This window comes from Primulina huaijiensis, chromosome 6 (genome assembly GCF_012295235.1).
Source record: "Primulina huaijiensis isolate GDHJ02 chromosome 6, ASM1229523v2, whole genome shotgun sequence".
NCBI lineage: Eukaryota > Viridiplantae > Streptophyta > Magnoliopsida > Lamiales > Gesneriaceae > Primulina > Primulina huaijiensis.
The window spans coordinates 1,138,456-1,153,205 of record NC_133311.1 but is presented as its reverse complement, the minus strand read 5'-3'; the positions used below and the strand labels follow the sequence as shown (position 1 = coordinate 1,153,205).

The following is a 14,750-nucleotide window of genomic DNA, read 5'->3' as shown; positions in this document are numbered from 1 at the left end:
GTGATTCAGTTTGGATTTTGGCTGGTGATGGTCTTATAATAAGTTTTCCAAGAGAACATGCTTTACATTGAAACTTATTATTCTGAAAGATCTTCTGGTCTTTCAACGGATGACCATGTGTATTTTCTATAATTCTTCGCATCATTGTTGAACCAGGATGTCCTAATCGATCATGCCAATTAGTTAATATTGAAGAATTATCAACTATCATGTTTAATTCAATTGGACTTATATGTGTATAATGCAATCCAGTAGGGAGCATTGGTAGTTTTTCGATCACATATTTCTTTCCTGATTTATATGTGATAAGACACATATATTTCTCATTCCCTTCATTTATTGTTTGAGTATCATACCCATGGGAATAAATATCATTAAAAGTCGACAAATTTCTTTTCGATTGTGGTGAATATAAACCATCATTGATCAAAAATTTTGTACTATTAGGTAACAAAAATTGTGCTTTACCACAACCTTTAATCAAGTCTACATGACCTGATATTGTATTCACCATTGTTTTTGTTTGTTTTAGTTCCAAGAAATATCTTTTATCTCGGAGAATAGTGTGCGTTGTATCACTATCAGGTATGCAAACTTCCATGGGATTAGTTCCTTGTTTAGCTTTGTTCATGGCATTTTCCATATTTGAACTTAAAAAATATGCAATGAAAAAAATTACTGACAATACATATATAAATATAACACATATCATAATTGTACAATAAAACATTATCATATGAATACAAGAAAAATAAATTATTGTACATTTATATTCCGCCAGTATATTGTTCATTTTCAGAGAAATCATTAAGAAAATCTGCAGCATCAATATTTTTCATTTCTATTCCACCAACATATTGATCATTTCCAGAGAAATCATTCAGAAAGTCAGCAGCATCAAAATGAGTTGAATTACTCAAACGGTCACTGCGTTCAGTGAAGTTGGTCTATTTTTTTCCCCTTTATCGATTCTTTATAGAGCTTGCAAAGGTGCTCGGGGGCTCGACAAATACGAAACCAATGTCCTGGAGTGCTGCATCTGAAACAAGAACTTTCAAATCTTTTCGAGTGATTTTCATTAACACTCATGTTCTCTTGATGCCTTTTAAGTGGGTGGTTCGTGACGCTCTTTTGAGATGAGTTATAAAAATAACTATCTCGATTGTTTTCAAAACCACGGCCTCGACCACGACCACGACCAATTCCACGTCCACGTCCACGACCACGACCTCGACCTCGGCCAAAACCTTGTCTTTGAATTTGATTTTGGTTTCCAGATATAAATTCATTTTTACTTACAACATTTACTTCTGGAAATGTTGTTGATCCAGTGGGTCGGGACTGATGATTTCTCATTAATAGCTCGTTGTTCTTTTCCGCCACAAGAAGACAGACAATAAGTTCAGAATATCTCGCAAATCCACGCACTCTATATTGTTGCTGTAAAGTTATATTCGATGCGTGAAATGTGGAAAATGTTTTTTCAAGCATTTCTGATTCCGCAACCTCATGTCCACAAAATTTTAATTGCGAGATTATTCGATACATTGCCGAATTGTAATCACTTACTTTTTTAAAATCTTGGAATCTCAACATATTTCATTCATCACGGGTGGTCGGAAGTATAACTTCCCTTATATGTTCATATCTTTCTTGTAATCTTTTCCACAGAGCCATGAGATCTTTTTCGATGAGATATTCACATTTCAAACTTTCATCAAGATGTCGACGCAAAAATATTATAGCTTTTGCTTTTTCTTGTGATGAAGATATTACATTTTCTTTTAGCTTTTGCTTTTTCATTATAAATGTATGTATTTGTATAATTTTATGGTAATAATATGATGTATATAATATTAGTCATGTTTAAATAATTATGTATATCATATCACAATATTATAATGAGGTGTCATAAGATATTTTGTTTAAAAATCTTATAGACTTTTATACTTGTCGTATCCCTTACCGGGAGTGTGGGATGTCGTCTTAACATACTCTCAGGATTTATAATAAGTTTTTGAAAATTTATTTTATTATAACATCATATTATATATTAAGTATATAAACAATAAATAAATAAACAGTAAAATAAATATTATTATTTTTGTTACTTTTTTCTTCTGTTTTGGAGCTTGGAAAAATATGGAGGACTTTTAGAGCTTCGTGCTGATAACGTGTTGTGAAAAATTAAAAATTTGCGATAAAAAGTAAAAATCTCAAACTCTCAAAATTATCACACTACACACTTTATAATATTTTTCTCTCAATTCAATTGTGATTTTCTTCACAAATGAGATCTATTTATAGAAAATCTTTATAAATAATCCAAAAATAAATTACATCATTACCTTCATCATCACACACAAATTTCAATATTCAACATCTAATTTTACCTAATTTTCAACATTCAAAATTATAATTTTCAGCATAAATATTTCATATTTTCTAACACTAATTAAAAAATAACCGCAATTGACTTTGAATTCTTTTCTTCTTTGCTAGCTGGCATTTTATTTTGTCAAAGATTATCTTGAATCATAATCATTAGCTAATAAAAAAAAACAAAAATTAATGGCCGATGACTAAGACAACCAGTGACAAATAATAATTATATAATTTAAATATTATATCATATTATTTATTATTATTAACTATGATGTACAATTAGGACCTTCTTTAGATAGTCATTAATATAAAATATAAGGTATCGTTTGGTTCGCTGTATTATTTATCTATATTTTTATCTATATTTTTATACAATCTAATATCATGTTTGGTACACCATATTATTTATCCATCTACCAATCATTTATCTCACATCAATCAAATCATTAATTATTTATCTCACATCAATCAAATCATTGAATTGAAATTACAATATTACCCTTAATAAATAATATTATAAATATTTTAAAAAAGACAAAACAGTATCATCACATTATCACAAATTTAATCAAATTAATCAATCAAATCAAATATTATATTAACTATCATTTTTATTTATTTTATTATTAAAAAATATTACTTATCTTCATATTATTTGTCTCATACCACGAACCAAATAATACCTAAGTGTAAAATGTCATCTCGACGATATTAGCAAGTCTACCATTGTTTTACGGAGCTAATTACTTGATCATACCTTATCCACAAATCATCATCATTATATATACTAATAAAAGATACAAAAATGTTACATGTGTTATTATTATTATTTTAAATATGATCAAATGATACTAAACAATTAACACGAAATTATGTTCAATTTTTAAGAGTTGTTCGATTTAAAAAAGAAGTTTTGTTTAGATTTTTTTCTATGTAAAATATGGAGTGACTTGAGAAGGTTTTAGTAGGTTAAGAAGAATAATTATGAAATTAAATATTTTTGTATCCTATAAGATAGTTACTCTGAAGGTCTCATACTTAATAATATAGTGTATATATATATAAATAAATACTTTCAATAGAAGAATACGAACGTTACAAAGAGGCCATGATGGTCACAGAGAATATTCAAATGGCTGTTCTTTTGGCAAAGTATAGCATGAATACATGGAATTCGGTCTCCCAAATGTGTGTTCGTTTCTGTTTTTGTTAGGGAGTAAAGAACACAGTTTTGATATAATGGGAGTAAAAAAAGTGCTAAAAACAGAAGATTTGAACCACCAGCAAGCTGTAGATTTCAAATTTGAAAGTAGATTGTTCTCTAAGACATGGAATTCGGTGTCCCAAACAATTTTCTGGTTCGAATTTCAGCTGAAAGGTAGCGAATTATCTTGATCAACGATAGTATGCCATATGCCTCGAAGATCTAAAAGGAGAAGATGCTTGATGTTGGGGCGTCGGATTAATGGGTTTCTTTTCTATCTTAGTTTCAGATCGAAGCCAAGACTCGACCACAGATAGCAAATTAGGAAAATAATCGAACTCTTTAAGACCTGATACCTTCTCTGATCTCTTCAACACGCCATCTTGAACATAAACAAGATCGGTAGCCCAAGTTTCCAGCCCATCAAATATGTGGGTTGCGTAAACAATTGTAGCTCCTCTCTGAAAATATGACAAATGGTTAATGAATCCTGATATTGCATATATTCTCTAGAAATCAAGAAGTCGCAAACAAAACAAATATGACAATCATCACGTATATTAGCGATAGGGTAGCTGTGTTTCGTAAGCATGAACATAGAAGATCGAATAATTAAATACCACCTGCTCACATTCTTCCTTGAAAAATTCCAGTAAGTCCATCCTAGCCACGACATCTAAATCAACTGTGACTTCATCTAACAAAAGAACCTGGAGAATTCAAGCTTTGATTAGTCAATATGACGGAAACAATTCTGAACAAATGTTAGCAGTATCTTATCTCATTCCAACATATCTTGAAAAGAGGACTAGACACTTCCAAGTTCAAACTAATGGTTCAAAATGTAGAAAACAAAAAAAAAGGGCCACCAAGAGACATCATAAATGCACAATTCTCTATTGAACCATACTGGCATTTCATTGTCCAGGCAGACACCAATTTACCTTGAAAGGATGAAGGAGACCCATGCAAATTTGGACTCTTCGACGTTGGCCATCAGAAACTTTATGCATCCTCCAACGAAGATCAATATCAAGTAATTCAATCAGCTTATAGCGCCTAACGGGGTCAACCCCTTCAACTGGACCATAAAAGGGGCAAAACAAATAAAATCAGTCATAACTTAGATGGTGTTTGGTAGGTGTTTGGAAGAACTCATAAACTCTCTTAAACAACTTATAAGTTCTTATAGAGTTTATAATCTCTGAATTTGTTCGGTAAATTTTTTAAGTCAAAATAAGTTTTTTGACGGCTTATAAGTTATTTTAAAAAGATACTTTATTCCCATTTTTTTTAAGATCTTATTTGATTGTGTTTTAAAGACAAAATCATCCCATATATTTTATAACATTTTAAACATACATTCATCTACATAATATATAAATTGATTAATAACCAATAATAATTATAAAAATTATATTTATTATTATTTTTTTATAGAAATTCTATTATATTGTTCTCTGCAACTCGGGAACATGAAGTTGGAATCGCTAGTAATCGCGAATCAGCACGCCGCGATGAATATGTACCAATTATGATTACTATTGATATTGTTTCATTTTTAACAACAATAATTATTAATTAACATAAACACGTGATTATTAAAATTATTATCATAATATAAATATTTTCGTTGTTATATTAATAAATTAATATTACTAGTTATAATTAAAATTATATAAATAATAACTATCATTATTATTCGTATAAACTAATATTATTGTTACTTTACTTATTAGGTTAATTATAATTGTTTAAGTATTATTGTAATTAATAATAACTAATTAATTATCATTATACTATTATTATTTGTATAATTATAATAATAATCGATATCATTAAATATATAAAATTATATTAATAATTACTAATAATTATTAATTTTGTTATTATTACATGAATAATAATTTATATAATTACTGTTTCTACTACTAATAATATTATTACACGAATAATAATTATTATTATTAATTATTATATAATTATATAAATTAATTACGAATTGTTAATATTATTGGTATTATTATATTACTTTACTTAACAATAACACTTATTATAATTACTATAATAATTAACATAAACATAAAAATTAATATTATTATTATACTGATTACAATATTATATTAATCAAAATATAAAACTATATATTAAATGAACGTGTTAAAAATAACCACGTTTATCAATTTCATAATATTATGTAATTTTGATAATTATCATAACAAAAAGATCTTATAACACTAAACACATCAACAACTTTGAGCTTCATTATTTTATTTTATCCAAACACTTTAACATCTAATTTTAAAAATAAGATCATATAGCTTATATTCTCATAAAACAGCTTATAAGACATGAGATTTTATAAATCATTTTAAATAAGTTTAGTCACACACCCTCCTATTAGTCCGCAATAGATTCAAAACTCAGCCAAATATGTGAGTGCATTCAGTATACACAAAAAATGCAACATAACTATCATCATTTCAACATGAAGAACATCAGCCAAAAACTTCCAATAATAGTGAACTTTCAACAAAAGTCAGAATAAAAATAGATGGTTTGACCATTGATCATGGAAACTGACTGCTGCGTAGATGGTAATTAGTAAGCATCCATGATTTCCAAGCCACAAAAGTAAATGGTTGACATACCTCCAAATATCATATGTTCAGCAGAAAAATCTCCTTGGAGAGGCAATTCTCCCTAAAATTTGGTCAACAAAAAAGAGAAAAAAATTCTTATAGAACGAATTTCAAAATATCCAAAACCGAAAGCCAGCATACATCTCATAATAAGTGAAAAGAGCTATGATTCAAGCCCAACAAAAATGATTAGTCTATTAACTGGATGAACTATTACACCACAATTTCCGGTGACACAGATTTGGATCTCGTATTTTGCTCACCCCCAGAAAGATCTAAAGCTCAAGGTTCACTTTGGATAGTTTTAACCCATTAGGGGCGCGGGTATATTAATTCCCCAGATAATGTAGACACTAACTTATAGACTCTAAAACACCCGAGCGAGAAATTTTACGCTTTCCCTTACATCAATTATCAGAATGAGCAGAAGTAGCAAATAAACCACATGACCCAAGACAGTTTTAGGCTTGAAAATCTTGGGGAGTGGGGGAAGGCGATAACAAGAGAGTGGAAAATTATTTTTCAATCAATTAATCATAAGATTTCAAACTTTTCATGCTTAAGGGGATGTTCCTAGGTCCGCCCCCAATCACTGCCCAAGCACTCTACTATTTCTTAGACAAGTGACAGACATACATGTTCTAGATTTAGCAAATGACACAGCTCAAAAGTAATTGAAATGACTTTAAAGTGATGGTACATTAGCTACAAAACTTAGACAAAAAAATATATGACATTCAATAGCTAGCAAAAAAAAAATCATCAACCAACTTTATTCACGAAATTCTTTGATCCCACATAAGATATAATCAGGTGCAAGCCACCAATAGCAATTAACCCCACTAAATTCACAGATTACAATGACAATCAAAGCAACAAAATCCATTAAACTCAGAAACCGGGAGATTAAACGAGGAAAAAACACTCACAACAGAGCCAACGGTTTTATTCCACGATTCCCCCAAATAAGCCAAATCACCACTGCAGACAAGATTAGTATCATGAAAAGCCGAACAATCCAGCACCCTCACCACATCTGTGCCGCCCACCATGTGCTTCCCAGCCAATATCCTCAACAGGGTCGTCTTCCCTATTGAGAGCAATTGTCTCCAGCATCACGAACGCGTAAAAAAGTACCGAAAAATCAAAATTAATCAAATAAAGTGTACCGGATCCATTGGCACCGACGAGAAGGCATCTAGCTCCGGGGTAGATTTTGAGGCTGAATTCGAAGAACAAGGGGTGTTGATTGTCGTATGAGAACTGCATCCCCTCCACTTGTACAACGTGGGATTGTTCCACCGCCATTTTTGCTTATTCCACCTAGATTGTTTTCGTTGGATTTTCTGAGAGAGTAGGAGTTCATAGATGTGGGTTTGGCGTTGGTTTGAGTTGAATTTTAAATCTTTTGATTGCAAATTTTTAACAATCTTTCTCGATCTACCTTAAATAAATTCCACACGATGAAATAATCTCTAATTTTTTATTAACCATAAATTCACGATTTATAACGGCGATTGTCTTGGTATCTATTCGACTATGACTATCAACCTATATTCAATTATATATATATATATATATATATAAATCCACATATCATATTACTCCTTTTTATTGCAAATTATCTTATCGAACTCGCTCACAATATAAAATATTCTCAAAATTAGCTAGAATTTAATAATTCAAGTAAAAGTGATACTATAATCAAGAATGAGATAAAAGTCGAAGTTTTAATTAATTCAAACGACGGTTTGAGATAGGATCTCATTAAATCTCAACAAAAAGAAAGTTTAGCTACTAGAATTCATGCTGAAATATACAATAAAACAATTAAATGAATGTTCTTAAACAAAAAAATACTAGTGTAGTCGAAGAATGGAAGACACGCTACTTGAAAAATTCTGAATTTTTTAAGTTGTCTCGACTCTGGTTCCTTTCTCTTTGTGTGCGGCTACTCTTCTTTATGATAAAAACTGATTCCACTCTTAAAAACGTGTGTTAGGGTTTTATCAAAAAGGCAACATCCAGAAAAATGGAAAGAAATCGATGAAATTTTTTTTCCTTCTTAGACGTGCTGGGACGGATGAAATTTCCCGCCTCGGCACACTTGTCTCGCACAAACCTTTTCTCGGACACACTAGGGCGGGCAAAAACTTCCGCCCCAGCGTGCCTTTGTCGTATTTTTTTCTCTCGGGTGCGCTAAGGGGGGTAGAAACCTCTGTCTCAGTACGCCTGTCTCGGCTTTCCAGTCCATCTTTCTTCATGTGTGCGCTGGGGCAGACAGTTTCATCCTCCCTAGTGCGTCTTTCTCGAATTTAGTCTCATCTTTCTTGACCATATCAGCTGCAAATCAACTCAAACACATGAAAACAATTATTATGCCTAAAAATACCTAAATATACCTGAAATTTCACGACACATGAATAAATGAAACGAAATGACACAATAAAAATACGCAAAAACGACACTTATCAATAATCATAGAACATATTCAGAATTCTAAGAGTTTTTATAACGAGGCTCTGATTTTTATAATCAAAAGAAACAAACTTCCAGACATTTGTTTTACAACAACATCAAGACTCATATCCTCCGACCCTAATTATTTTTTCCTTAGTTAATTTTATGCAAAATATCATTTCAAATAACAAGCTTTAATATAAATTCAAAACTTGAAAGTTCACCATATGCTAAAGTTTCAGCATCTCTACTTAATTTGTTGTCTTCACTTATTTATGTTAATATAAACAAACCTTCTCTGATTTGGGAAGTTTGAGATAGTACTGCTTTGACTGTTCTAACATGGATTTCCCATCTTGTAGTTGACAATGTTTTTAAAATTAATCCATCAACATATTCAAGCAAAGCATTCCTTCTTTTAGTTGAATTAGAAAACACTATGTACCTACATTGACGTGCTCCAAGAAATGATTTTGCTTTAGCAAACGAATTTGTCATATCTCAAACAACTATGTTCAGATATGACTGCAGGGGCGTAACCAAGATTTTAAAATAGGGTGGGCTGGACATTGAAAATGTAAATATTATTTAATGTAATAGGGTCGGCTTGAAGCTACGCCACTGGATATGAGAATCACATGGCATGTAAATTGCTCTAGGATTAATGTCCAGAAATCAAGAAGTTTTGGAAAAAAAAAAAAAAACTAAACCAGATGCATATTCTATATTTAACATTCTGAGATGTATTTTTCTATTTTAATTGGATTTTCTAAAACATCCAAGTCTCTTAATATGAGATTCATTTGTTTTTTTAATTGCATCCGATGCACAATCAAGAAGTTTTGAAAAAATACTGTCTCTTCTACTTTTTTAATTATTACATTCTTGACTTAGATGCTAGAATAGATATTAATTCATTTTGACTTTTATGAATAATATAAATGATCTTGAATTATTGGTTCAAAATTTGTAATCATTTCAAGTATACCCAAAAAATTACAATTACCATGTTTCTAATGTTTTGTGTCTTTTTAAACTGTTATTGCATTTCCTCGTCAATTATCAAAGTTTTCTTTAATCTCATTTGTATTTCAATAAAAGTTCTCAAATTAGTGAGGTGTTCATCACTATTTTCATGTTTTTCAAGCCACAAAAACTCTTGTGAGACGGTATCACGTATCAATTTCGTGGGTCGAATATCTTATTTGGGTCATCCATGAAAAAGTATTACTTTTTATGCTAAGATTATTACTTGTGAATATCGGTAGGATTGACCCGTCTCACAGATAAAAATTCGTGAGACCGTCTCACTGGAGACTTACTCTTTTCAAGCTTGTCATATAAATGTTTCCAGATATTAACTCATTCTCTTGCTACTTTATTTTTTGTACGTACGTATTACTTGCAACAACTTACAACAAATATAAAATACTATACTTTGTCCAAGTCCTTCGAGTACTACACTAACCATTTTCGATCATGAAGTCTCACCATTTGGTAACATTTGAACATAGTGAGTATGAGAAAAATGTCGAGATTATTTATCTAAAAGAAACTCGAGAATTTCTTATTTTTTATGACATTTTCCACAAGTAAATCTCTCATTTTGTATCGAGATTATGTTGGAGAAAACCCATAAATAGCAGAATCCATCATGCTAAATCATTAAGAATTTGACTGGAAAACTTAAGCGAAAGCGTACCTGAAACCATATTTCTGAATTCTTTAAAATGTGCCTTGATCTTCCAGATCTACGAGATCTTTCCTTGAGAGAATCATTTAGTTTCTCTTCAAAACTATTTTCTTAATGGGGGGAGAAAATATGGAACATGATAACGCGAGATCTAGGGACCATGACCCATATATATATAGATAATGTTTATCATTATCTTCTCATATTTATGTTTCACCCCATCATAAAAACAAAAATTGCTAAAATAGAAATTACACTCATGATCACATACATTAAAGCCCAATAACTCGAAACCTTAGTCGAACAATTTATTTTGGGCTTAACTTAATAGACAACCCACAACACATAATTATTCGCATATAAACCCATATAAATAAAATTGATCTAACAGATTGTCCCAAACTCTTGTATCAAATATGTTCGAATCATATGTAGGCGTCGAGCATTGATATTCGTTTGTATGCTCATTCACTACAACCAAAATGGCTTTTCGCAGCGCGCAAATACTCTTTCTGCGGCGCACATTGCACGATGCGAAATTGCAAGCTGTTGAAAGTTCGAGTTTATCCGCAGCGTGCATGCGCACGCTGTTAATACTACTATCAATGGCGTGCATATGTACGCTGTTAATACAACTATCCCCAGCGTGCAATGCACGCCGTTAATATTAAAAAAAATCTAAATATTAGCGACGGTTTTTAAGATAACCGTCGCTAATTTGCGACGGTTAAATACAAAAAACAACGTCGCTAAATTAGCAACGGTTACTCCTCCGTCGCTAAGGGAACGACGGTGTTTAAATTAAGCGACGGTTACAAAATTGTCGCTACATTTAGCGACAGTTCATACAACCGTCGCTAAATTATGCGTAAAAATAAAAAAAAATTTACTTTTATAATTTAATAAATTTTAAAAAAAATTCCAGTAAAACTATCATCTCTAAACTAACACTTAAAATAATAACCAAAAATTTTAAAAAAAATGTACTTAAACCAAAATCAAAAACGCATATTAGAAAAAAGTTTAAGTGTTGTAAAGTGATGTGAAAGTGGAACGGAAATCGGATATTTATAGACAATTTGCGACAGTTTTGCATTAAACTGTCGCTATTAGCGACGGTTTAAACATAACAGTCGCCGATTTACAACTCTTAGCGACGGTTCAATAAAAACCGTCGCTTTTATTTATTAAACAGTCGCCGATTTTAAAACGACGACGGGTTATTTTATACCGTCTCTAAATGTAGCGACGGTTGTTAAAACCGTCGCAACGTTACATTAGCGACGGTTTATTAAAAATGCACCCATTTCAACGGCGTGCAGTTGCATAGAGTATTAACAGCGCACATTATTGCACGCTGCGGAAAGTATATAATATTTACAGCACACATAAATGCTGTAAATATTATATACTTTCTGCAGCGTGCTTTTACTGCACGCCGTTATTTCTGTCAAGTGCAACAATATTAACAGCGCACATATTGAAGCACACCGTTAAAAGTACTATTCGCAGCGTGCTTTTTAAGCACGCTGTTGATGATGCGCTGCGGAAAATCATTTTTGTTGTAGTGATTGGCACAACAATTATCAATATCTTTGGTTTTGTCAATTTCAGTTTCATCCAAAGCATTAAAATCTTTATTCTCTTCATTCTCATTTTCTACAAATTTCTCATTCTTATCACTTAAGTTTCTCACAATGTATCTAAGATCCTCCTATTTGTGAATGTCTGCACTGCCAAAAGTGAATATGTTGCAACTTGAATATCTTTAAAGCTTTTATAAGATATAAGATTAATTCATTCTTGGATTGCTAGTTGTTCACCTTGTGGTACTGAGATGGAATGATTGATTTGTTTATCAATAGGTAGCAACAATCGAACTTTGGTGTCTCGAACTGCGCCATCTATGTTGTATTGATGTCAGTCTTCTTTCACGGTTGCATCCACATTAAGCTTTAGTGTGCACGATCTTGGCGGTTTCCACACCTCCTCTGGGTGTCACCTTTCTGACTCATCGATAATTTTCTTCTTTGCCCGGGTATTTCGCAAATCAAGATATTTTTGGCTGTAAAACCTACATTGTTACACTAAAAGTTCATGTGCGTGTATATATATATATTTATAGTCATTTAAAACACTAATTTTAGTCCGTGTGTGTATAAAAATATAAATTTAGTATTTAAATGAAGTAAGAGCAGCTTTTATGATAAAATATGCTTGAAGTTGTAAAATTACATACATGTACGATTCAAAATAGGGTACGTTTCTAAGTTATCACATATATATAACTCGAACATCATCAACTAATTAAGGTAAAATGATCAATGCGTCATTGACTGATTGTAAAGCACAAATCAAGTTATTCCAACTTAAAATGGAATAGAACTAAAAACAAAAAATATAGACAAAAACTTGTGTGAGACGGTCTCACGAGTCGTATTTTGTGAGACAGATCTCTTATTCGGGTCATCCATGAAAAAGTATTACTATTTATGCTAAGAGTATTACTTTTTATTGTGAATATCGGTAGGGTTGACCCTTCTCACAGATAAAAATTCGTGAGACCGTCTCACAAGAGACCTACTAAAAAATATACGACTTATAAATAAGTAAATAAAAATTAAAACCTGATATGAATATTTTTTTTTCTTAAATTCGAAATCCACTTATGTAAGACCTTACACAAATTTCTTTATGAAATTACGCAACAATTTGAATAAAGACAAAAACTTGTGTGAGAAGGTCTCACGGGTCGTATTTTGTGAGACATATCTCTTATTTGAGTCATCCATGAAAAATTATTACGTTTTATGCTAAAAATATTACTTTTTATTGTGAATATCGGTAGGATTGACCCGTCTCACAGATAAAGATTCGTGAGACCATCTCACAAGAGACATACTCTTTTATAAATTATACCAATTAAAAAAAAAAGTAAAAGACACAAGGGGTAGGTGTGCACGTGGAAAATTGAATCGAGATTCCTCCAAATGGGGCTCCGAATCGTGGGACCCGTTTCTTATCAAACCAACGTCCAATGGACTTGACCGAAGGATGCGGGATTGTCGTCCTTTTGAATCCCTCCGTCTGCCCACTGCCTCTTCCACTACCTAGTCAGCAAGCCAGCCCATGTTTTCACTTGTAGGGGTAATTTAGACATTCTACCACCTTTCATACTATTTTTTTAAAATTAAATAGTGGATATAACTTGAGAAAATTATAAAAACTGTAAGTTGAGCGCCAGCTGTGAGCAAGTGTCAACCCTTTGTATATAATGTTAAAATAGCTTGTAAAACAACACTAATTAAATCAGGTAATCGAACTATAAAAATTTCATGTACGATAAGATCGTCCAAAAAAATATTGGTACATAGAATAAAAAGACAAAAATTTGTGTGAGACGTCATAATTTGTGAGACGAATATCTTATTTGGGTCATCTATGAAAAAGTATTACTTTTTATGCTAAGAATATTATTTTTTATTGTGAATATCGGTAGGATTGAGAACGTCTCACAGATAAAGATTCGTGAGACCGTCTCACAAGAGACCTACTCGAATAAAAAACACGGGTGTCTTAACTTATTTTCTATTTTAATATTTTGAAATACCGAATTATGCTCACAATTTTTACTAAAACAAGTACTAAAATAATTTATAAGATATTTTATTTTATAAAATGTTTAACATAAATTTAACTAAAAAACATCCTAATTTGTATGTTTTAATTCTGTTTGGGGTTAAAAATTAAACATAACTAAAACATTAAAGAAATGATGAGAGAATCGGATCACCAAGAACATGCCATGCCAATTTGGCTTAATCAATCTAGGAGAGGACAAAATAATGGTTTTTTTTTAATTCATATAAAATCATAATTTTGATCCTATATGTAATTTTATAAATTTCCAAGTGTCATAGTCTGAAAAAAATTGAAATCATTTTTATTGAAATGTTAATATTATGATACACATATCGATGCATCACATTAATGTCAGATAAACATTACATCAACATTATATCATAATGAAATAGAATTATATAAAAAAAAAACTAAAATATTAAATTAAACATGAAATTTGAATATATAATTGATATATTTGTAAATAAGAGAAAAATCCTCAATTCAAATTTCATTTTAGGATTTACTCTCTAGGGCATAAAATTTTAGTTTGAACTCCCCAATTTTGACAAAATGATAAAAAAAAATATCATTGATTTTATAATTAGGTTAGAAATAGAATCAGAATCGAGGTAAAATTATTTCAAACATGCAATGTTATTATAATTATGTAATTAAATGTTTGAATATGATATTTCTCAAAAAATATAGATCCGAATATATTTTCAAGATTAAATATTTACAT

At 30.9% G+C, this 14,750-nt stretch overlaps 1 protein-coding gene across 1 annotated transcript; it reads right to left on the bottom strand.

Moving 5' to 3' along the window:
- Positions 1–3,672: 3,672 nt before the first annotated feature.
- Positions 3,673–7,653, bottom strand: LOC140979732 (ABC transporter I family member 19-like). Its single transcript, XM_073445287.1, has 6 exons — positions 7,401–7,653; positions 7,161–7,321; positions 6,241–6,292; positions 4,534–4,670; positions 4,213–4,299; positions 3,673–4,050 (listed from the first exon to the last, which is right to left on the bottom strand). Exons 1-6 carry the CDS (start codon positions 7,537–7,539, stop codon positions 3,781–3,783), a joined length of 846 nt encoding a protein of 281 aa, XP_073301388.1. The 5' UTR covers positions 7,540–7,653; the 3' UTR covers positions 3,673–3,780.
- Positions 7,654–14,750: the final 7,097 nt, after the last annotated feature.

What these genes read in the sequence shown, in the direction of transcription:
- LOC140979732 (XM_073445287.1), bottom strand. Translation starts at nt 7,539, where the DNA reads ATGGCGGTGGAACAATCCCACGTTGTACAAGTGGAGGGGATGCAGTTC. An exon ending in TGAACATATGATATTTGGAG is followed by an intron (nt 4,671 to 6,240) that starts GTATGTCAACCA and finishes TTTATGGTCCAG; the next exon opens with TTGAAGGGGTTGACCCCGTT. An exon ending in GTCTCCTTCATCCTTTCAAG is followed by an intron (nt 4,300 to 4,533) that starts GTAAATTGGTGT and finishes TGAATTCTCCAG; the next exon opens with GTTCTTTTGTTAGATGAAGT.